Source organism: Hyperolius riggenbachi, chromosome 4 (genome assembly GCF_040937935.1).
Source record: "Hyperolius riggenbachi isolate aHypRig1 chromosome 4, aHypRig1.pri, whole genome shotgun sequence".
In the NCBI taxonomy this organism is placed as follows: Eukaryota; Metazoa; Chordata; class Amphibia; order Anura; family Hyperoliidae; genus Hyperolius; species Hyperolius riggenbachi.
The window spans coordinates 283,720,619-283,745,202 of record NC_090649.1 but is presented as its reverse complement, the minus strand read 5'-3'; the positions used below and the strand labels follow the sequence as shown (position 1 = coordinate 283,745,202).

Below are 24,584 nucleotides of genomic sequence, written 5' to 3'. Positions count from 1 at the left end.
ATAGTAATTGAGGATCCAATTTCATTCATATGTTTACAGGTCATTGAGCTCTCAATGGTGATAGAAGGATACCCAAAGTACATAAAATAATTTGTATTCCTGTAAACATGAAGACAAGTGTTGGTCTACCTTCATGAAGATCAACTCACTGATAATTTCAATTGCATTTATTTAAGCACTTAAGACAATACGTTTCGCAGCTCAGGGCTGCTTCTTCAGATCAATACAGTGCTAGTATAGGAGAGGAGTGGAGCTCGGAGTGCCGTTAACTCAATAGTGACCCTCTCAGTAATCCATACATACCCTCTCAGTAATCCATCTCCTGGTACATGGAGAGCTTCTTTAAACTGCTGCACAGCATTTTTAATCCTGCAGGAAAGGATGTGAAATCTTGCGCTGCTAGGGCGATAATCAAAGATGGCTGAATTGGATCACACTTTAGCTGCTCCTTTGAGGCCCGGCTGTCAGAAAGGCTTAGCCGAGAAAACAAAAATAGAGAAGAAGGAGCGCTCCATAGTGTGATACCGCTTTATTAAAACAAATTGCGCAAAATAAAAATGCACTTACTAGATGCAAGTAGAATATGAGCTTGTAGTCAGGCTTTACAGCCTTAAAATCATGCCTTGGTGAGCGCTCCAACAAACAGGTGACTGACAGGTGTCTTCACCTACCAATATGCCCCTCTCAACTCCACTCCCACAGGGAAGGACAAGCCCACTCTGGCCCCTACCCCTCCCTCATTTCACATTTCTCTCCAAACAGAGGGTATTTAAACCTTTTGTGTGCGAGCTGGCGGCGTTATCTGACGAAGGCGTGGAACGCCGAAACGTGTAATAACGGCACACGTTTTATCCCTTGGGGGAGCATCTAGGGTCGCTTTCCATCCGATCCATTCAACTCCGATGGCCACGGCAGTTTGAAGTGCACTCACCAAGGCATGATTTTAAGGCTGTAAAGCCTGACTACAAGCTCATAGTCAACTTGCATCTAGTAAGTGAATTTTTATTTTGCGCAATTTGTTTTAATAAAGCGGTATCACACTATGGAGCACTCCTCCTTCTCTATTTTTAATCCTGCAGTCTGGGAAGGGTTGTCCCTTATCCCCCTCCACAATCAATAATGGTCTGTAGGCTGAACTGGAGTTCATGATGTCTAGTAACAAATGCACCATAATGTCAGATCAGGTTGATTCTGCATCGTAATTGGCAATCATGTGCCCAGCCAGTCATTTAAATTTAAATGTACGGCTACCATGCTGAGTCAGATTTTTACAAACAAAATGTATGGAAAATCAATGTAAAATGATTCTATGGATGATCGGAATACAGTTTTGTTAATTGGAAGGTTGTATTTAAGATCTTAAGAGAGAAAGTGTCCTAATCGACCCGTTTATTGGAACAATTGATTACTTTCCAATTATTAAAATCCCACAAATCTGATCGAATGATTTGCATCTGAGGAACATATCATATCGTTAATAGGCACCTTTAGATTGACAAAATGTGTAGTACACAACCATGTGATGAGCAGTGTCAGTTTCACAAAGAAGTAAAAATGTTAGCATATTGCTAAAGCCAACTACAGCAAACTGTAAAGGCAGGCATAATGTATTAAATTAAGGTTACATAGTTACATAGTTTGGTTGAAAAAATACATCCATCCATTAAGATTTTGATAATTGACTAACTTGCCACGTTATCACACTCCAAAGCAGTAAAAAAGGGTGGTGCAAGTGGACTAACTGGGCGCCACCATAGGCGCCAATGTAAAATATCGGTATTTGGGTGTCGGAACGTAAATTTGGGTGATTGGCAAATAGCGAGTGCTGGTACATTGCCCACTATATATCAAGCACCGTGGGCACCCATCTACCGATATGTTTAGATGCCTATAGTGGAGCCCAAGAATTTGAATGTTTTTCCAGATGTGAGTGCGGGGGGTATTTGGGAGTTAATTTTTCCCTGGCAATATTACAAAGTATTAAAATTTGTTTGTACAATAGTATTTCCCTATTGCTGTTATGCTATTCAGAAGGTGAAAGCTGCTTTCTTGATGGTTAACATAATTAATGGCACCTATTTAGGTGTTGAAAATACCATCCATCCCTTTGTTAATGAAACTACAAGTTGTATATAAGAATTCCCTAAAACACAGCGTGCTAAAAATAGCTGTGTGGTGCTCCCTCCTACAGGTGTCAGCAACTGCCTGTTTGCCTAGACCTTAACCACTTCAGCCTTCAGGTTTTTTTTCACCTTATGCATCTGAGCAATTTTCACCTCCCATTTATTCGCCAATAACTTTATCACTAATTATCACAATGAATTGATCTATATATTTTTTTTCCGCCACCATTTAGGCTTTCTTTGGGTGGTACATTTTGCTAAGAATTATTTTTTTCTAAATGTATTTTAACAAGAATACTAAGAAAAAATTTGAAAAAATTAATTATTTCTCAGTTTTTGGCCATTATAGTTTTAAAATAATACATGCTACCATAATTTAAACCTACGTATTTTATTTGCCCATTTGTCCCGGTTATTACACCATTTAAATTATGTCCCTATCACAATGTATGGCGCTAATATTTTATTTGGAAATAAAGGTGCATTTTTTAGTTTTGCATATATCACTATTTACAAGCTTATAATTTTAAAAATATTAGTTCACATGGATATTAACCACTTCCACACCATGAAATGTTGTGCTGATCTGTGCTGCGTGGGCTCTCCAGCCCACAGCACAGATCAGCTAGCAGCCAGGGCGATGTCCTGCTGGGGGGGTCTGATCGCCGCCGGCTGCTTGCGCTTGCGGGGGGGGGGGGGCTCTTCAAAGCCCCCCTCCGCAGCGCTTCCTGGCCTCCTTCCCCTTCCCTCCCTCTCCCTCCCCCTGTGAGCGGCGCAGGACGGATTTCCGTCCTGCGCCTGATGGGATAGGCTTTAGCCTATCAGATGCCGGTGATCCCCGGCCAATCAGAGGCCGGGGATCGCCGATCTCCTCTACGGCGCTGCTGCGCAGCAGCGCCGTATACATGTAAACACCGGGGAAGATCTTCCCCGTGTGTTTACATTTACCCTGCGAGCCGCCGATCGGCTCGCAGGGTGTTCACGGAGACACCCTCCGTGAACTGACATGGAACGGCCGCTCATACGAGCGCCCGTTTCCATGGTATACACTTCAGGATTCAGGGGCGTGTATATACGCTCCAAGAATCCGGAAGTGGTTGAAAAAGTTCAGACCCTTAGGTAACTATTTGTAGTTGTTTTTTAAATTGTTGTTTTTTTAATTTTTTTTTTTTTAGTAAAAAAAATATTTGTGTATTTTTTGGGTGTGGGAGGTAAACAGTTAATTTTAAATGTAATTTATTGTGTCTTTTTGTAATAAAAATGTATGTGCATGTAGTTTTATTGTTTGGCCACAAGATGGCCACAGTGATTTTTTTGTTTTTCTATCCTGTGAACGAGCACGCTTGCTTACAGGAACAACAAGGAGGACGTAATTTTGTTTTTCAGAAAGACCGCGGCCTCTGAAAAGAAGCCATCATTTTCTCTACCGAGGACTTAGATCAGGACTTAGATCAATGAATGGGAACAATGTTCTCATTCATTGATCTCCATGCTAATGGGGGTGGCACGGGGGCACTCGTGCCCGCGCGCGATCGCGTGCAGGAGCGTGCAGCATCGCAGCAGCAGCCTTTTGAACGTGAAAGTCCCATCCAAAAGGCTAAAATGGTTAAAGGACGTACGAGCCCAAAATCGTTAAAAAAGTGAAGTACCTTATAAACGTTTAAATGCACAGAGGACGCCATCCGCGCCCTCCGTGCAGTTCCGCCGGGTCCCCGCAGTGTAATGGACCCCCGTGCCGCTCCCGACCCCATAAACGGGGTCGGGCTCTCCTTCCGCTGAAGCTGGCCGCGGCTGCGCAGTCCGCTTACACGTGAGTGCGGCTGCGCAGCTCTAGGGCCTCCCCCTGATCCACGCACAGTAGCGTGGATCATGGGGGGAGGACCTAGAGCTTAACGATTTTGGGCTCGTAAGTCCTTTAACCCATTCGCGTTCCGTCGTTTTCACTTGAGAAATGTTCACCTCCCATTCATTAGCATATAACTTTATCACTACTTATCACAATGAACGGATCTATATCTTGTTTTTTTCCGCCACCAACTAGGCTTTCTTTGGGGGGTACATTTTGCTAAGAGCCACTTTAAATGCATTTTAACAGGAGGAAAATGAAAAAAAACGGAAAAAATCATTATTTCTCAGTTTTCAGCCATTATAGTTTTAAAATAATACATGCCTCCATAATTAAAACTCACGTATTGTATTTGCCCATATGTCCTGGTTATTACACCGTTAAAATTATGTCCCTATCACAATGTATGGCGACAATATTTTATTTGGAAATAAAGGTGCATTTTTTCCGTTTTGCATCTATCACTATTTACAAGTTTAAAATAAAAAAAAATAGAAATATTTCATCTTTACATTGATATTTAAAAAGTTTAGACCCTTAGGTAAATATTTACATGTTTTTTTTTTTTATTGTAATGTTTTTGTTTTTTTTTTTATATTAAACATTTTATTTGGGTATTTTTGGGAGGATGGGATGTAAACTATAGTTTTATAATGTAATTGTGTGTTGTTCTTAATTTTTTTTACTTTTAGTTGTAGTTTTACTTTTTGGCCACAAGATGGCGGCCATGTGTTTGTTTACATGACGTCACTCTAAGCGTAACACACGCTTAGAGTGACGCAGGGGGGACGCAACGGCCAGAAAAAGCACAGCTTCCGAGAGAAGCTGTCGCTTTTTCAGCGGGGGAGAGGAATCAGTGATCGGGCACCATAGCCTGATACATTGATTCCGTGGCTACCGAATCAGCGGCCGGGAGTGCGCGTGCACGCGCGCGATCGGCCGCGGGAGCGCGCGGTAGCGCGCATGGTTCCTGGACGTAGTTTCTACGTCCAGGAACCAAAATAGGTTAAAGAGTAAATGTCGTGCATGGAAAATCCTAAGTAAATTTTCTCTTTTTTTTTTTTACTATATATAAAAATCACTAAACTCAAAACGCGGAGAGTGCAATACATATGTTATGTAAGTAGAGAAAGTATTTATCTTCTTATATATGTGTTTTTTTTCTGAGATAGTATGGCTGACAACTCCATACATGCATGCATGCATAATTTTTATTGTTGCTTTCTGAACGGCTGTGCTGAATGATAACACATTTAACTTTTACAGAGACTTGGCAGCCCGGAATTGCTTGGTTTCTGTGAAAGGATACAACAACCCAGAGAGGACAGTAAAAATTGGGGATTTTGGACTTGCTAGAGATGTGTATAAAAGTGACTATTACAGAAAGAGGGGAGAGGGACTCCTTCCTGTTCGATGGATGGCCCTGGAAAGTCTAATTGATGGTATTTTCACCACTCGCTCTGACGTATGGTAAGATCCACCTTCTCAGAAGTGTGATGAGAATCATTTCTAAAAAAATAGTTAGTCTTACTGTTTTAAAGGGAATCTGAAGTGAAAATAAACTTATGATATAACGATTTGTATGTTTAGTACAGCTAAGAAATAGAACATTAATGGCACAAATACTGTATGTGTCTCATATTATTTCCAGTACAGGAAGAGTTAAGAAACTTCAGTTGTTATCTATGCAAAAGAGCATATCTGAGCTCTCCAACTCAACTTGGGTCATCTACAGTGCTGTTTTCTGAAGCACTTATCTCAACATGTCTCTCACTGTTTCTGTCACTGTTAAAAGCACACTCAGCACAGCATGGCATCATAGGAAAAGCATACTATCAAAATGTTGATGTACTGTGACACCATACCTTTATCACACAACTGTAACATAATTTCTATGTGTTTACAATAGGTCATTTGGTATTCTTTTATGGGAAATCTTTACTTTGGGTCAGCAGCCTTACCAGGGATATTCAAACATGGAGGTCATACACTATGTACGCTCTGGACAGAGGATGGATCCACCAGATAACTGTCCTGATGACATGTGAGTATAAAGGGTCTGGTAACTGCACTAGTTCTTGTAACATGTTAAAGGATTAAACACATGTGTAACACATTTCTGTCAGTTTGAATTTGTGTTTATCTTCATGATGCACTCTCATAGAGCACACTTTATTACAATAAATTTTTATTAATGTTAGAGATTACCTATGCATATATTAGGCCACATTCACGGTGGCTGTTGCATTGCATTCCCTGTGACAGCAGGTATGCAACGGTTCAGGACAGCGATGCCACACATTATGCTCGTGTTGCATTGGGTTCAGTGAAGCATACAGTGTATGAAAGGTGTGCATCACTCCTCTGTTACGAGCCCATTTATCAGTAACGCACTGCATATAGTGCATTATGATGCAGCAAGCTGTGATGCACCCTCTGCACTGTGAATGTTGCATAGGTGGTACATTGCAGTGCAATAAGATACGTTACAAAGAGGACATTAAATTGCACCACAATGCACCACTGTAAACCTTGCCTTGGGCCTTTTTCAATTAGCAATCGCAAAAGAAAATCACAAATGCAAGCAATTGCGATTTTTCATCAATTTTTTTATGTGATTGCAATTTTGCATTTAACATTTAACATTGAAGCACAATCGCAGGTAAGATTGCTCCAAAAAGCGATTTACAGAAAATCGAATCGCTATAGTGGAAAATACTATAGGGGAAAGGGGTATAGGCGTGTGCGCAGATGTGCACGCGCGGCTTTTCCAGGGAGAGCCATTGCGGGAGGTCGCGGCCAGAGCCTAGCGCCCAATTTTAAATGGGCCTTTGGCCTTGTTGCTACATAAGTATCCAAAATGCATTTGTGCCCATCACTTTATTCACAAATCTCACACATGTAGAAATGATTTTGGTGCCTTTCCCACTTATTTTGGGAGAAATAGGTTGAATATGGAAGGTCTCCTCCACCCCTTTCTTAGCTTTTGTTCTGTGTGGAACCTGTCCTGTTTAACCGCTATACACAGTGGGATGAAAAAGTATTCGTCCCCCTTGAAGTTTTCCACATTTTGTCACATTACTGCCACAAACATGCATCAATTTTATTGGAATTCCATGTGAAAGACCAATACAAAGTGGTGTACATGTGAGAAGTGGTTCGAAAATCATACATCATTCCAAACATTTTTTACAAATAAATAACTGCAAAGTGGGGTGTGAGTAATTATTCAGCCCCCTGAGTCAATACTTTGTAGAACCACCTTTTGCTGCAATTACAGTTGCCAGTCTTTTAGGGTATGTCTCTACCAGCTTTGCACATCTAGAGACTGAAATCCTTGCCCATTCTTCTTTGCAAAAGAGCTCCAGCTCAGTCAGATTAGATAGACAGCGTTTGTGAACAGCAGTTTTCAGATCTTGCCACAGATTCTCGATTGGATTTAGATCTGGACTTTGACTGGGCCATTCTAACACATGGATATGTTTTGTTTTAAACCATTCCACTGTTGCCCTGGCTTTATGTTTAGGGTCATTGTCCTGCATTGTCTTGGTAGGTTTACAGTTGTGCCATACTCCTTCCATTTTTTAATGATCGCTTGAACAGTGCTCCGTGGGATGTTCAAGGCTTTGGAAATCTTTTTGTAGCCTAAGCCTGCTTTAAATTTCTCAGTAACTTTATCCCTGACCTGTCTTGTGTGTTCTTTGGACTTCACTGTGTTGTTGCTCCCAAGATTCTCTTAGACAACCTCTGAGGCCGTCACAGAGCAGCTGTATTTGTACTGACATTAGATTACACACAGGTGCACTCTATTTAGTAATTAGCACTTATCAGGCAATGTCTATGGGCAACTGACTGCACTTAGATCAAAGGGGGCCGAATAATTATGCACACACCACTTTGCAGTTATTTATTTGTAAAAAATGTTTGGAATCATGTATGATTTTCGTTTCACTTCTCACCTGTACACCACTTTGTATTGGTCTTTCATGTGGAATTCCAATAAAATTGATTCATGTTTGTGGCAGTAATATGACAAAATGTGGAAAACTACAAGGGGGCTGAATACTTTTTTATCCCACTGTAGTCTTGGTCATAGTGCGGCCACTTCATTTCTGGGTACTGGATTATACATTTATGGCTGTGTGTTGCGTCATTTTAGTGGGACATAAAATTTACACTGTTATAAAAGCTGTACACTGAGTACTTTACATTGTATCAAAGTGTCACATCTTCAGAGACGTAAAAGATATGATAAAACATTTTCAAGAATGTGAGCGGTGTACTCACTATTGTGAGATACTGTAGTTAGCCAGTTTTCCTTACTAGATTTAATGGAGTGGCTTTTGATATGTCATTCTGCATTTTGTTGTGACGTGTACTTGCACTTATGATGCCTATGCACTGATAAGTGAATACTCAATTCAAATTATCAATAAGGAGTCAGGGCAGTAAAAGTGTGAAAAGACAGCCCTTTTTATTTTGTAATTGCAAATTTGACAGAGTTCTGTTTGCTGAAAAGGCCCACAAATGTAAAAATAGGTTGAAATAAGACATATTGTTGCTGCAGAGCCCAAGGCTCACAGGGGCAAGCTGCTTAGGTCATTAAACTTCTTTTTATGGGATTGACCTAGCACTCAGCGCCTGTATGCTGCTCCTGTCAGTTAACTATATTGTCTGTTGCCATTACACTTAGTTATTAATGGAAGTCCTGAATTCTTTAAATTCCATTTATCCTAAACATAGTTCTGAACATGAAGGCCTTAGGATAGGGCCATTAATCGTTTCTTTTTTTCCTCACCCTTGCAGGCTGTCACTTCCTAAACAATCCATCAATGATCAGTTTAGGGCTTAAACATATGAAGCGCAATCATAGGAATAGTCTTGGCATTTGATATGGAGCTATTAACTCCGTTCTTAAAGCACTGATTCCTGCAGTAGCAAGATGCAACACGTTCAATCCCATAGTGCGAATGTCTTTAATTCACTAGTAAAAATGGTAACTTATCTGCACACTTTATTGACACAGAGAAATCAGCTGAAAAATAAAAAAAACATGTACTAACCAGTTATCTATGTGACTCCATAAAAGTTGCCTTTAGTACAGTTGTGCAACATTACAAATTAAATCATGTACCATAATTCATTTAAAGGAAGATTGTTGTTTTAAACATCAAAATAGCGAATGAAGCAGAATTATGATTTTTTGACAATATCTTTAAGAAGTTGAAGCTATAGGTCGGATAGCACTTGAGACTGGACTTTGGACAACCATAAAAATTAGTATTCTAAGCAGATCTTGAGGAGAAAACAGACTCTTAAGCCTGGTTCACACCTCCAGTTTTGATTGGCTAATGCTTGTCCAATTTTACCACGTCTGTGTAGTATGAGAGCTTACCTACACAATCTGTTTTATTATGTTTACTAATCTGTTTACTGGAGGCAGGTGGTAAAATTGGCCAATCATTGGCCAATAAAAATTCGATGTGTGCACCAGGCTTAACTTTAATGCAGTTATTCATTTGTTACAAAACAATGAAATTAAATTTGTATATAAGTGTAAAAATACCTGTCTTACTTTTGACATTCTTTGAGAATTGAGTGGTGCTGCCCATTTTGGTGGGGTGAGAGAATGTCCCTTGCCATTAATAATCACCAAAGTAGGTGCAGCTGGCAAGGCATTTCTGACATTTCCATGCAAGCTCTACAGAGGAAAATGGCAATCGACATGTAAATTTCAATAACACCTAATCTCTTGTTTAGTCTCTACTGATAGCCTTCACTTTGGTGGTTCACAAAATAGATCTTGCTAATCAGGAAGTAGAGAGTGTATAAGCGGCTATGCAGATGGAGGAGACCAGCGTGGCAAGTGAGCCGCAATTGGAGCGGGAAGGGAGGTGAGTTGCGCATACCACTGCACTGCACTTACTCCGCAAAGAGCGGGGAGCATGGAGGGGGGCCACGGGGAGAGGGAGAAGTCGGCCCCCCTACCCACTGCTGAGTCACAGTGAGGCCGCCGTTCCCCCCTCCATCACCTATATGGGGGGGGGGGGGGCTGCGCTAGGTAGCTAACCTATACTGACTTCACCTGTACCTACTTAGCTATACTGAAGGGACCTATACCTAGCTACCTATACTGAAGGGACCTATACCTAGTTACCTATACTGGCACCTATACCTAACTACCTATTCTGAAGGCACCTATACCTAGCTACCTATTCTGAAGGCACCTATACCTAGCCACCTATACTGAAGGGACCTATACCTAGTTACCTATACTGGCACCTATACCTAGCTACCTATTCTGAAGGCACCTATACCTAGCTACCTATACTGAAGGCACCTATACCTAGCTACCTATACTGAAGGCACCTGTACTTAGCTACCTATACTGAAGGCACCTATACCTAGTTAACCTACACTGGGAGCACCTATACCTAGCTACCTATACTGAAGACACCTATGCCTAGCTACCTATACTGAGGGCACCTATACCTAGCTAACCTATACTGGTGGCACCTATACCTAGCTAACCTGTACTAGGAGCACCTTTAGCCAGCTACCTATACTGGGGGACACCTACAGCTGGCTACCTATACTGGGGACACCTATGCCTGGCTACCAATAATGAGGCACCCATACCTGACCACCTATACTGGGGGCGTAGTCTGGGTTTGCGAGACTGCAGCGGTGGGTGCAATTTTTACACCCTCGCCTTGGGTGCAATTTAGCCTAGAAACTGCCCTGTGTTAAGTTTACCTAGTTTTTATGAATATACCACACTGACACTCAAGGGTTACCCAGGAGGCTCAACCTCCAAGTATGACAATAGGCCAGGGGTGTCAAACACAGTCACGAAAGGACCCAAAATCTGCAACATAGTCTAAGTTGTGGGGCAAATTGTTTATTAAGATTTAGCATTTCTTGAACAATCTCAAACTAAGTGACGTACTGTAGCTCTAGTGACTGAGTGGATGTCTTCCCCCCTTTGGTAGGGTAGCGTAGTGGAGCAGTTTAATATTTACCTGCTAGCTTCAGTGCTATCCTCTGATCTCCCTGACAGCAGATGCTCTATGCTCTATACCTCAGGCTCCCAAGGTATGTCATGTGATCAGGAGACGGAAGTATGGAAGTACAGAGTGTGGAACTGCCAGGAAGAAAAGAAATAACATATCGCTAGAACAGGCAAACAATACACTGCTCCGCAGCACTACTCAGTCTCTGTGCCATAGGCATTCAGATACAAACAGTAGGGCAGATGCGTGTTCAGCTATTCCTGCTGACCAACTAACAATGCAACAGTTACTAGAAGGGGTAGCATGAAATGCCCTTTTTCCACAACATGGAATGTTCTTTTAATTTCATAGGTGTGGTTAAGTAAGATGATAGGTTACTTATGAACCACCCTTTAAAATCACACTGCATTGCTGTAATTGCTATATTGCAAACATGCCAAACATAAATGCAAACACTTGTCATGTAAAGTTTCAGCCTCATAAAAGTCTCAGTCCTAAGCAGGACAGATTTCTGCAGAGGCACAAGGCCATGACCTAGGGCAGAGGGTTGCCAGGTGAAGAATTCAGCCAGTGTGCTGTCAGTGTGTAATGATTATCAGGCACCAGCTCAAAATGTTGCTCTACAGTTGTTTATACACCAAAAGACCTACAGTCCCTTGTCCCATGTCTGTACTTAGAAGCAGACTACTAAATAATTAAAGTGAGGATTAGAACACCCAGACACTTCCAAGCACTGCTCTGCTAGCAGGATAGATGTGGGTGTACAGATATATAGAAAGCAAATGTTCGCTTACAGTTAAAATAATCTGCCTTCATCCCCAATGTGTCTTCTGTGAGCATGATAGTATGTCAGTCATGAGTGATTTACAAAATAGATTTTGTGCCAGCTCGGGACCAAAGCAATCTGAGCCCAGCAATGCCTTAACAAACATGCACAGAAAATGCCATTCACACTTTGGGAGTGATGAATCATATCAGTATATGTGTATAAGAATTCAGGCAATGCTTTCCATGAAATAAATGCCATACCCACAATATTAGGGTTGTGATTGATGAACTTCCATGAAGTGCTGATAGCAGCAACGCATATGTGAGTAAAAGAGTTCAGAATCTGCTGTATTTAGGTTTTCGTTTCTTATTTGTTGTTTATCGGTATACTGTTTTTTTTCTTTTACATTTCCTCCTGTAAGTACAAAACAGACATGGTCACACTGTCCCACCCCAGCTTGTAGTGGGAACTATAGTAGCAGTCGGCCTAGGATTTATAAACTTTGTATATTACTAAATGGCATGAATAGCAACATTTGGAGATACCTGTACCCATGCTAGACCTTATCCAAAACTTCTCTGAACTGTTGTTGTAGGGGGTTTAAAATTAGTGTGTGAAGGTCCCATAGTATATTTTCACAGCAATCACGTGGTCAGGAGCCAATAAAAATCATCTCTTGACCGATATGTGGAAGCTCTGCTGTCAGCATGACAGGGTGCAGCAATGCGAACAGTGGCAAAAATGGCGAGAGTGATAAGACCACACGGCAGGGATGATTGAATACTACACCCTGGCAGAAATAACAGATCGACCTAGATTTTCCATCCTGTCAGATAGATCAAATCGATCGAAATCAATCAAAATCGGCCGCAAATCGATCGAATGGGGAATTTTATAGAATCGACTTCTGATCGATCAATCTATTCTGTAGAATCGATCGATTGATTGATGGCTGAAATCGACCAGTGTATTGGCCCCTTTACACTTTACTGAAGTTAATTGATAACATTTCCGGTTGCAGAACAAATGATCTGATTTCTGTCTTATTAAGTAATTGTTGTGCAAACAAAGTAGAGAAAGTTCTCTGCTTCCCCCTGCACCGAGCAGAAGCTATTCTTCACTGTTTACAAAGCTTAATATAGCTCATCACTCTGATAATTTTCATATGACAATGGCAATCTTTATCAATTAGCTTCTGAGTAAAGTAGATGTTTGAGTATTAACCAGTGCTGGGCCGAAATTACGCATTAGCGTAATTACGCATCGTAATTCACTACAAATGCACCGTAAGCATTACGTATAAGGTTACGGTATTACACGTAATTAATTACACGTAGACCGTAGGTTACGTTATTACGCGTAACAAATTACGCGTAAGACCGTAAACTCCTATTGAAATTACACAGTCTGCCGTAATCGCGTAATATTACGCTCCCGTATAATATAAAAAAGCCGCCGACTTTAAGGGTTAATAGCAAAGCCCCCTTAAGTGCTAAGAGCCTCAAATTTGGAGAATATATTAAGGAGATCAGAAGGAATAAGAGGAAATTTTTTTTTTTCAAAAAGACCTTATAGTTTTTGAGAAAATCGATTTTAAAGTTTCAAAGGAAAAATATATACATTTAAAAACCCGCCGACTTTAACGGTTAATAGCAAAGCCTGCTTAAAATTTAGGAACACCAAATTCCCAGGGTATATTAAGGGGATCAGTGGGAATAAGAGGAATTTTTTTTTTCAAAAAGACCTTATAGTTTTTGAGAAAATCGATTTTTAAGTTTCAAGGGCAAAAATGTATTTTAAATGCAGAAAATGTCATTTTTTTTGCACAGGTAACAATAGTGTATTATTTTTATAGATTCCCCCAAGTGGGAAGTGTTTTACTTACTTCGTTCTGAGTGTGGGAAATATAAAAAAAAATGACGTGGGGTCCCCCCTCCCAGACCTCTTTAACCCCTTGTCCCCCATGCAGGCTGGGATAGCCAGAATGCGGAGCACCGTCCGCGTGGGGCTCCGCACCCTGACTATACCAGCCCGCATGGTCCATGGATTGCTGGGTCTCGGAAGGGGAGGGGAAGCCAAGCTTTCCCCTCCCCCTCCGAGCCCTTGTCCAATCCAAGGACAAGGGGCTCTTCTCCACCTCCGATGGGCGGTGGAGGTGGAGGCCGCGATTTCCTGGGGGAGGGGGGGGGGGTACATGGTGGCATCTGGGAGTCCCCTTTAACAAGGGGTCCCCCAGATGCCCACCCCCCCTCCCAGGAGAAATGAGTATAGGGGTACTTGTACCTCTTACCCATTTCCTTTAAGAGTTAAAAGTAAATAAACACACAAACATTTAGAAAAAGTATTCAAATCAGAAGGAACCCCATTGGTCTGCTAAGGACCAATGGTGCTCCTTGGAGCCTAAATTCAAAGATGCTTAGAGAGCTCTGAGCTATATAGCTCAGAGCTCTGTCGGGTCCGTGCAGGATGCTAAGTCCCCGCCGGCTCCCGCTGCCCTCCCCGCCTCTCCCACATGTCACCCACATGTCACCCACATGTGGGTGACAGATGTGGGCGGGGTGGACAGCGGGAGCCGGCGGGGACTTAGCGTCCTGCAAGGACGCGTAAGTGTATGCGGTGGCTGAGCGGCGAGTGACGTCGGGTGCGGCGTAGTTACAATGTAACAAAGTTGTTACATTGTAATAACTTTGTTACATTGTAACTGATAGAACATTTCTGAGGCTATTGCGAGGGATCATTTATTTAAGGGGACAGGTAAGTATTAATGGTTAATTAAGAATATTAAAGGACTTTTTTCGTGGTTATGTTTTTTGTTCAATTAAAATACTTTTTCTAAGTGTTTGTGTGTTTATTTACTTTTAACTCTTAAAGGAAATGGGTAAGAGGTACAAGTACCCCTATACTCATTTCTCCTGGGAGGGGGGGTGGGCATCTGGGGGACCCCTTTTTAAAGGGGACTCCCAGATGCCACCATGAACCCCCCCCCAGGAAATCGCGGCCTCCACCTCCACCGCTCATCGGAGGTGGAGAAGAGCCCCTTGTCCTTGGATTGGACAAGGGCTCGGAGGGGGAGGGGAAAGCTTGGCTGCCCCTCCCCTTCTAAGACCCCCCAATCCATGGACCATGCGGGCTGGTATAGTCAGGGTGCGGAGCCCCACGCGGCCGGTGCTCTGCATTCTGGCTATCCCAGCCTGCATGGGGGACAAGGGGTTAAAGAGATCTGGGAGGGGGGACCCCACGTCGTTTTTTTTTATATTTCCCACACTCAGAACGAAGTAAGTAAAACTCTTCCCACTTGGGGGAATCTATAAAAATAATACACTATTGTTACCTGTGCAAAAAAAACTGACATTTTCCGCATTTAAAAGACATTTTTGCCCTTGAAACTTAAAAATCGATTTTCTCAAAAACTATAAGGTCTTTTTGAAAAAAAATGTTTTTCCTCTTATTCCCACTGATCCCCTTAATATACCCTGGGAATTTGGTGTTCCTATATTTTAAGCAGGCTTTGCTATTAACCGTTAAAGTCGGCGGGTTTTTAAATGTATATATTTTTCCTTTGAAACTTTAAAATCGATTTTCTCAAAAACTATAAGGTCTTTTTGAAAAAAAATGTTTTCCTCTTATTCCTTCTGATCTCCTTAATATATTCTCCAAATCTGAGGCTCTCAGCAATTAAGGGGGCTTTGCTATTAACCCTTAAAGTCGGCGGCTACCTAACATTGATCCATGCGTCAACTTTTCCGCTTGGGAGCATTGCCTTATGCATTAATTGCTAGTAGGAAAATATGCGTAAGGCAATAACGTAACAACCTGCATTACGGTATTCTTACGCGTATTTGCTTAAGGGCCATGCGTAATTACAGACATGAACCGTAGATAAATGTCTACGCCGTAAGCGTAATTCCGTAATGCGTAATAGCGTAAAATTACGCGTAATGATCCGTAAGCGTAGTTTTTTCCATTACGCCCAGCACTAGTATTAACCCTTCATGCAGCTTGGAAACCATTTATATCTTTTTTCCTTTCGTTTTATGCCGCGTTTAATGCTTTTAGACCATCGCATTTCATACCACTTTAATTGGCAGCCCCCATCACGTGACAAGTTTATCATGTGAGTGTGTAATGCAGCCTTGTCACTGTACATGTATCACTTTTGCTAAATTTAAAAGCAGAAAGGGAGCATGTAAGAGAAATTAGTGGTAATTTTAAAGTAACACATTATAAAAATAAATAAGTAAAATTGTTTTTTTTCCTAAATATATGTCTTAAAACAGAAGATAAAATATTGTTCCTCACTCAAAAACAAAACAAAACAAAAAAACAGACCAAATAAAAGCATCCATATCAATAATCAAATTTAGATGTTTAGCAGTGTAAATGAAAATATATTAATAATTAAATTTAGATGTTTAGCAGTGTAAATGAAACTGATTTAGCAGTAGTTAAATGCACCCAAATACACACTTCTTTGGTAATACTCATATTCATGCTTATTTGGGAACAGCACTTAAAAATGTATTAGCAGCTGAATGTAATTAGGTAAATATTACAAAATTATAAAGTCCTCATGGCATGATATACCTTCACTCAAGTACTGAAGAACTACGGAATGGTTTTAAAGATTTCTAAGTTTCTCTCACTGTATATTTTGAATTGCTAGTTTCTCTCTTATTACCAGTAGAGGGCACCAGGTATACATAAAGAAATATAACATGTAGTCATTTGGTTTGTCTTTCACTGTTAAAATTCAAACCAATGCTAACTATAATAAAAGGTCCTTTATTGTCATATAAGACAAATATCACCATCAATAATAGATGTAGCATTTGTGGGCGAATTGAACAGCGACATTTTCACTTTTACCTAATCAGAAGATACATTTTATTTACAAATTCTAAAATTTTACTTTCTTCTGAAACGTGTACTCGATGTTACCTGTGCTCTTTTGCTCTATATGCTCTATATGCAGTACAGGTTCTTCTTGAAGTGGATCTGAGATAAACTTTTACTCATTGCATAATTGTGTTTCATTCATATATTTTATAGGGCATTCCTCAAGCCAAATACTTTTTTTTGTTTTGTTTTAATCTCTAATTCCCTATAAACTAAATAAGCCTCACCCACAGCTTTTTCAGAGTGCCTTGGCACTGTAGCAAGGGCTTATGGGAGCTCAGTCTGGGCAGGAGAAGGAGGAGGTTACTAGCCAGAGATTTCAGAAGCAGAGGGGAGGAGGGAGGAGGAGAGGGGACTGAATTTACACACAGGCAAGCTGATAGCATCTCCCTGCCCTCAGCCTGTGACAATGTGACAAACAGAACATGGCTGCCCTCATTGTATCACAGGAATAAATAATCATAAAATGTTGAAGCTGTTTGCAGCTAGATATGCTGTGTAAACTATCTAAACTTTAGATAAGATATACAGACAAGTTTCTTGTTATGATTATTTTTTCATCTCGAATCCACTTTAAAGAGACACTGAAGCGAGACAAAATCTCGCTTCAGCTCTCATATATAGCAGGGGCACGTGTGCCCCTGCTAAAACGCCGCTATCCCGCGGCTGCACGAGGGTCCCTTCACCCCCAACCCACCTCCCGCAAAAGTTGGTCGGAAAGTTGGTCGTAGGATTTGTCTTCCTGGAGGCAGGGCTAACGGCTGCAGCCCTGCCTCCAGTCGCGTCTATCAGACGCGCATCGCCGCCTCTCCCCCGCCCCTCTCAGTGAAGGAAGACTGAGAGGGGCAGGGGAGAGGCGGAGATACGCGCTGACAGACGCACGTGGGGCAGGGCTGCGGCGGTTAGCCCTGCCCCAATGCGGAAGCGCTCCCCCACATTACAGAGGGGAGTTGGGGGGACGGGAACCCCTGTTAAGCCCCTGCTATATATGAGGTCTGAAGCGAGATCTATTCTCGCTTAAGACTCTCTTTAAGTATATACTGATGAGCAGCAGAGGAGAACCAGTGTAGAACCCAAAAGAAAAAAACCCACGGTATTTCTTTCTTTCTTTTTTTTACTAAAATCATAAAACATATTTTTTATTTGATAATTTTGTAAAAGTCAATTAACTTTTTACCTTAGTTGTATCACAAGAGATATTTTCACATCTTATCAATCAAATACCGTTTTAGCCTCAAGCAAGCAAAAAAGTAGTCTAATAGGTTGTCCCATTTTTCTTTTCATATTACTTTTCTTAATTACTTTATTTAGTACTTTTTGTCTTACTAAGTACTGAGTAGATAAGATGAGAAAACACCTCCTATGAGAAAATTCAGGAGAAAAGTTAGAGGCACAGTTTTAATGGCATATAATAGAATGTAGTAAATTATTCAGAATACCCACTTAAGGTTAATTATCCTGGTTTCAGCATTAGAAATCTTTCCTATATCTATATATTGCTGTATATTGGTATGTAACCCTGCCCTCCAAGTTATGTTTAGTGAAGGCTATATAGTTATGCAGCCAGTGCAATCTGGGAGACCAGGGCCCATATGCAATTTCACTTTTTCTCCCAAGTTTTCTCCTTGTTGATATTTCCACACCTTGCTAATAAAATGCCTTTAAGCTACCAGCAAGCAAGAAAATACTCAAAATAATTTTGATTGTAGTTTTTCACCTACTTTAGGTACCTTTTCAATTATAAAATGCTGAAAAGTTATTTTTAAAAGAAGATGAAAAATTATCTCCTAGTAGAAAATTCAGGTGAAAAAGGAAATTACATATGGGCCATGGGGCCATATGCAATTCACTTTTCCTCCTTAAGTTTCTCCATGTTGATATTTTTACACCTTGTCAATAAAATGCTATTTAAGCTTCTAGGAATCAAGAAAATACACTGTACTTTTTTTGGTTGTTTTTTTTGTATTGTAACTTATGCCATTGTCTCCCTCTGCATACATGTTCTTTAATGCTCTGTTTTTTCTGTATAATGTTCTGTTACTACTGCATGTCCTCTATCTGTAACTACTGTGTACCGTGTATCAGTACCCTGTAAGTGCCAAGCCCAATTCCGGGCACGACCCAGTCGTGCTTGGCGAAATAAAAGATTTCTGATTTCTGAATAAGTTTGAGAGTACTTTCCCAAATCCCACCTACTTTTGGAATGTTTTCAATTGTAAAGTGCTGAAAAGTTATTTTAAATCAAAGATTAAAAATTATCTCCTAGGAGAAAACTCAGGTGAAAGAGTGAATTGCATAAGGGCCCTGGTGTTGTTTCTAATCACTTTGGAACAAACAACAAATAAACATTTCACAGTGACGCGCCTTGCCAGCAGTAAATATGTTGCCACCTGTGATGAATTTAAGAAAGTCCAGCTTGGGAAATATTTTACAATGGGCAAACATCCTGTTAAAAAATACCTCTAGCCCAGTTTTAAGCTTGGCTTGAATACTTTCCTCAGTGAGTAACTGTACAGGGAATCTCCAAATAAACTCTTTGTCTTGTTTAGCCCCCAGTGCTAAGGTCAGAATAATGGGAGCAAGCTCTGATCTGGTTCTAAGTTCAATTTTTGCCTCCAAAAATATAGGAAGATCCTGCTGAGAAATGAAAAATTAATCTATTCTTGTTGCTTTATTATGTAGAGCAGACCAGTACGTAAAATCTTGCTCCGAGGGGTGGCTCATTCTCCACGGATCTATGAATTTAAGCAAGGACAAGTTGTGTTTAATTCTGTTCAATACTTTATATCGTGTGGAAGAACGCCCATCACAAGTGTCTAGCGCAGGATTCAGGGTAACATTCAAATCACCACCTAGAACAAGCATAACGGAACTGTAAACCTAAAAATGTCCACAGACTGCTTAGACATTGTCCCCCCTACTCCACCCCCTCCCATGTCCCCTATTTCCCCTTGCTTTGGCAATACCTGTAATGAATCTTGGTCATGCCAATAAAGCTATCTTTGATTTGATTTGATTTGCATGCCTTGAGAGAATGTCAGCAAGCAGTCAGTTATATCAGCCATAAAAGGAGCCTGTCCTGAATTGGGGGCATATATTGCAGCTAAGGTAACTGGTTGATCATTTAATAAGCCCTTCACAAAGACAAATCTGCCATCTGTGTCTATTATACTGTCCCTAAGTTCCCACTTTACCCTTATTGACAAGACAATAGAAACGCCCTTTATTTTACCCTCAGCTGTTGAAGAATTATAAATGGTAGGATACCTTTTGTCAAAAAACCTCAGGGTTTTACCTTTCTGGAAATGTGTTTCTTGTAAAAATAATACATCACACTTATTTTTATGAGCTTCAAAAACACCCATTTCCTTTTATACGGTGAGTTCAGACCATGCGTATTAAAGGACATAAAGGAAACCCATGCTCTGTCTTTAATGATCATAATGATCAGTATCTTTAACCATTTACCGGCAAACTAACGTATTAAAACGTCATGCTTTTGCCTGTTAATGGCAACATGACGTTTTAATACGTCGCGCATTCCCACCGCCGCTCCGCACGTGTTCGCGCCGCTACCGCCGCCGTTTCCGCCGGGTTCCCGTGCTGGGTGACTGAGCGGTCCTCTACCCAATCGCACTGCCTGGAGTGAATGGACGCGACCACGAACAGCGGCCACCTCCATTCACAAACACAGGAAACTGTAATCATTTACTAAAGTGAAAAAAAAAAGTGATCAATTCCTATACGGGAGAGTGTTCACTAGCGCCATCTTGTGGCCAAAAAGTATATTACAGATACAAAGTACATACATATACAAGTACATACACACTATTAATAACATTGATGAAATTACACTTCCAACCCTCCCCCCCCCCCCCAAAAAAAGAAAACACTTGTAAACAAAATCAGCTTCAAATAAATAAATAAATAGTTGCCTTTTTTAATCTATATTTTATGGGGGAAAATTAATTTTTAATTTTTTATATAGGGGCTTGTAATTATGGCCAGAAGAAAAAAAAATCAGAACAGAAAAATAACACCTAGATTTCAAAATAATATATTGTCGCCATACATTGTGATAGGGACATAATTTAAACGGTTTAATAATTGGGACAACTGGGCAAATAAAATATGTTTGTTTTATCCATAGGAGAATGTTTAATTTTAAAAGTATAATGGCTGAAAACTGAGAAATAATGATTTTTTTTTCATTTTTTTTGTTTTTTTCCCATTAAAATGCATTTATAATAAAAAAATTCTTAGCAAAATGTACTACCCACAGAAAGCCTATTTGGTGGTGAAAAAAACGAGGTATAGATCATTTTCTTGTGATAAGTAGTAATAAAGTTATTAGGGAATAAAAGGGAGGAGCACTGACAAGTGAAAATTGCTCTAGTCCGTTAGAGTAAAAACCCTTGGGGGTGAACTGGTTAACTATAGTATCAGGAGTCTGTTTTAGAAAAGACAGTCCTAAATTACGGTGAAACATCAGGATCTACTAAATCGAAGATTGTTTGAATCCTGTATACATATACCTTAATGTGGGAGAGTGAAGATATGGGGATCACAAATAATACCACTACGTGGCTTATGTTTAAACAGTGTAAGGGGGTTAAGACCCCTTTATGACTATACTGTAACATAGAGACACCCCACAGGGTGTCTTGGGTGAGGGGGATGCAACAGGTCCCTCCTACAGTACACAAAGACTCCAAACTCTGGAATCAGTTGTATACCACAAGAAAGATCTCTGCAATTACAGATAGGATACCTAGGATAAAGAAAATGCGTGCGAGAGCAGATTGCAAATTCCTCTTTAGATGTAAAGTAATACAATTAAGTGCCTAGAGGGGAGGCAGACAAAAAAAATGAACAAGACTTAAACTAAGGCAACCAAACAAATACAGTGGCTTGCAAAAGTATTCGGCGCCCTTGAAGTTTTCCACATTTTGTCGCATTACTGCCACAAACATGAATCAATTTTATTGGAATTCCACATGAAAGACCAATACAAAGTGGTGTACACGTGAGAAGTGGAATGAAAATCATACATGATTCCAAACATTTTTTACAAATCAATAACTGCAAAGTGGTGTGTGCGTAATTATTCAGCCCCCTTTGGTCTGAGTGCAGTCAGTTGCCCATAGACATTGCCTGATGAGTGCTAATGACTAAATAGAGTGCACCTGTGTGTAATCTAATGTCAGTACAAATACAGCTGCTCTGTGAGGGCCTCAGAGGTTGTCTTAGGCCTCGTTCAGACTATACGCGCTGCCGTGCGCATTTTGGCAGCGCGTATAGTGTGCGACACGCAAGAACGGTAGAAGGGCATAGACAGCCCTTCTACCATTCCCATCATATGCGCTGCGTGGCAGCGCGATTGCGCTATCGCGTGCTGCACGCATTTTTGGGAATCGCAGCGCAGATCCCATTCATTGTAATGAATGGGATCTGCAGCGCAGCGCATAGGAGCGCAGATGGTGTGCGATCAGACGCGTTGCGTTCCAATCGCACAGACATCTGCGCTAATGATGTGAACGAGGCCTAAGAGAATATTGGGAGCAACAACACTGTGAAGTCCAAAGAACACACAAGACAAGTCAGGGATCAGTTTATTGAGAAATTTAAAGCAGGCTTAGGCTACAAAAAGATTTCCAAAGCCTTGAACATCCCACAGAGCACTGTTCAAGCGATCATTCAGAAATGGAAGGAGTATGGCACAACTGTAAACGTACCAAGACAAGGCCATCCACCTAAACTCACAGGCCGAACAAGGAGAGCGCTGATCAGAAATGCAGTAAAGAGACCCATGGTGACTCTGGACGAGCTGCAGATATCTACAGCTCAGGTGGGGGAATCTGTCCATAGGATAACTATTAGTCGTGCACTGCACAAAGTTAGCCTTTATGGAAGAGTGGCAAGAAGAAAGCCATTGTTAACAGAAAAGCATAAGAAGTCCCGTTTGCAGTTTGCCACAAGCCATGTGGGGGACACAGCAAACATGTGGAAGAAGGTGCTCTGGTCAGATGAGACCAAAATGGAACTTTTTGGCCAAAATGCAAAACGCTATGTGTGGCGGAAAACTAACTTTGCACATCACTCAGAATACACCATCCCCACTGTTACATATGGTGGTGGCAGCATCTTGCTCTGGGGGTGCTTCTCTTCAGCAGGGACAGGGAAGCTGGTCAGAGTTGATGGGAAGATGGATGGAGCCAAATACAGGGCAATCTTGGAAGAAAACCTCTTGGAGTATGCAAAAGACTTGAGACTGGGGCGGAGGTTCACCTTCCAGCAGGACAACAACCCTAAACATAAAGCCAGGGCAACAATGGAATGGTTTAAAACAAAACATATCCATGTGTTAGAATGGCCCAGTCAAAGTCCAGATTTAAATCCAATCGAGAATCTGTGGCAAGATCTGAAAACTGCTGTTCACAAACGCTGTCCATCTAATCTGACTGAGCTGGAGCTGTGTTGCAAAGAAGAATGGGCAAGGATTTCATTCTCTAGATGTGCAAAGCTGGTAGAGACATACCCTAAAAGACTGGCAGCTGTAATTGCAGCAAAAGGTGGTTTTACAAAGTATTGACTCAGGGGGCTGAATAATTATGCACACCCCACTTTGCAGTTATTGATTTGTAAAAAATCTTTGGAATCATGTATGATTTTCATTCCATTCCTCACGTGTACACCACTTTGTATTGATCTTTCATGTGGCATTCCAATAAAATTGATTCATGTTTGTGGCAGTAATGTGACAAAATGTGGAAAACTTCAAGGGGGCCGAATACTTTTGCAAGCCACTGTAAGTATTCCTAAATAAATAAAATAAGGGTTTTTATAGGATACACCTACCCAACAGTTTACGCTATATCTTATGGGTCTCATGACCTCAAAAATCGTATAGAGTCTATCGTTGCTCATGTACCCTTATGTCTCAAAATGGACTTTACGACGAGTGTCTAGTTTTGTATCTGTCTGTTGCATTACCACAGTGGATAAATGCTACATGTACGATTTTAGACAGCATGGCACACACTTGCATTCGAGTGCAACAGGCACCACCCCTGGAGCTGTACAGTCAGGGGCATTCCTAGAACTTTGCATGCCCCTAAACAAAACAGAGCCACCAAGTCCCTGCAAATCCCTGCCCTTTCCCCCCACAACATGGAACCTCTAGCCGAGGCCCCTGCAAATGCCTATATCTCCTCGCCCCCCCAATGATATAGCAGAGCACAGCAGTGGAGCATCATACATTAGTGACATGTCCTTCTCACCCTTCTCTATGCAACTCCCATTCCTGCATGTCATGTGCATTAGGGATGGATCAGCTAATTTCGGCGCAATGCTACGCCAATATTTTAGGCACCACCATAGGCCGTAGTGAGAATTACGTCTATAGCAGCTCTCAGTGGCTAATTTGGGTGCCCACGATTGCCGTAGCTAAAATTAGAAATAAAAAAGCAATAGCTGTATTTACCAGGACCCCGAGTTTCAGCAGTAGTAGGTTGAGCCATCTTTCAGGCTTCAGTCCAACATGGTGATCAACTGGCTGAACGCAGGGCACGGCACTTGAAAACTAACCAGGAAGTGAGTGGAGGAGATGCATGTGTCGGGAGCAGCTAATGTATATGCTTCTGCTACACTGAATGCTCTGCATAGGATTGCCTCCTGGGCCCCCTCCCAGCTACGGCTTCCCCCCCCCCCCCCCCAGCACTGCAGTGGAGGTGAGGGTCATCTTTATGCCATGCCAATCCTTCTGTCTACTTCTTTCTTCTTCTTTTGTTCTATTGTTATTCTTTCCTTGTTCTCTAAACATGCTTGCAGTTGCAGCTTAGCTGTCCATCCTCACCACACCCAATTGCAAAACTGATTAGGAGCCTCATTAGTGGACTAGTTTCATTTAATTCCATGATGTCTGCCTGTTTCTTCTG

At 41.2% G+C, this 24,584-nt stretch overlaps 1 protein-coding gene across 1 annotated transcript in view; it reads left to right on the top strand.

Moving 5' to 3' along the window:
* The window catches only part of ROS1 (ROS proto-oncogene 1, receptor tyrosine kinase), a 189,521-nt gene that overhangs the window by 143,295 nt on the left and 21,642 nt on the right, over positions 1-24,584 (top strand). Inside the window, 2 exon segments of the mRNA XM_068233370.1 lie at positions 5,236-5,439; positions 5,879-6,013. Of these exon segments, the coding sequence (XP_068089471.1) occupies positions 5,236-5,439; positions 5,879-6,013 (339 nt within the window).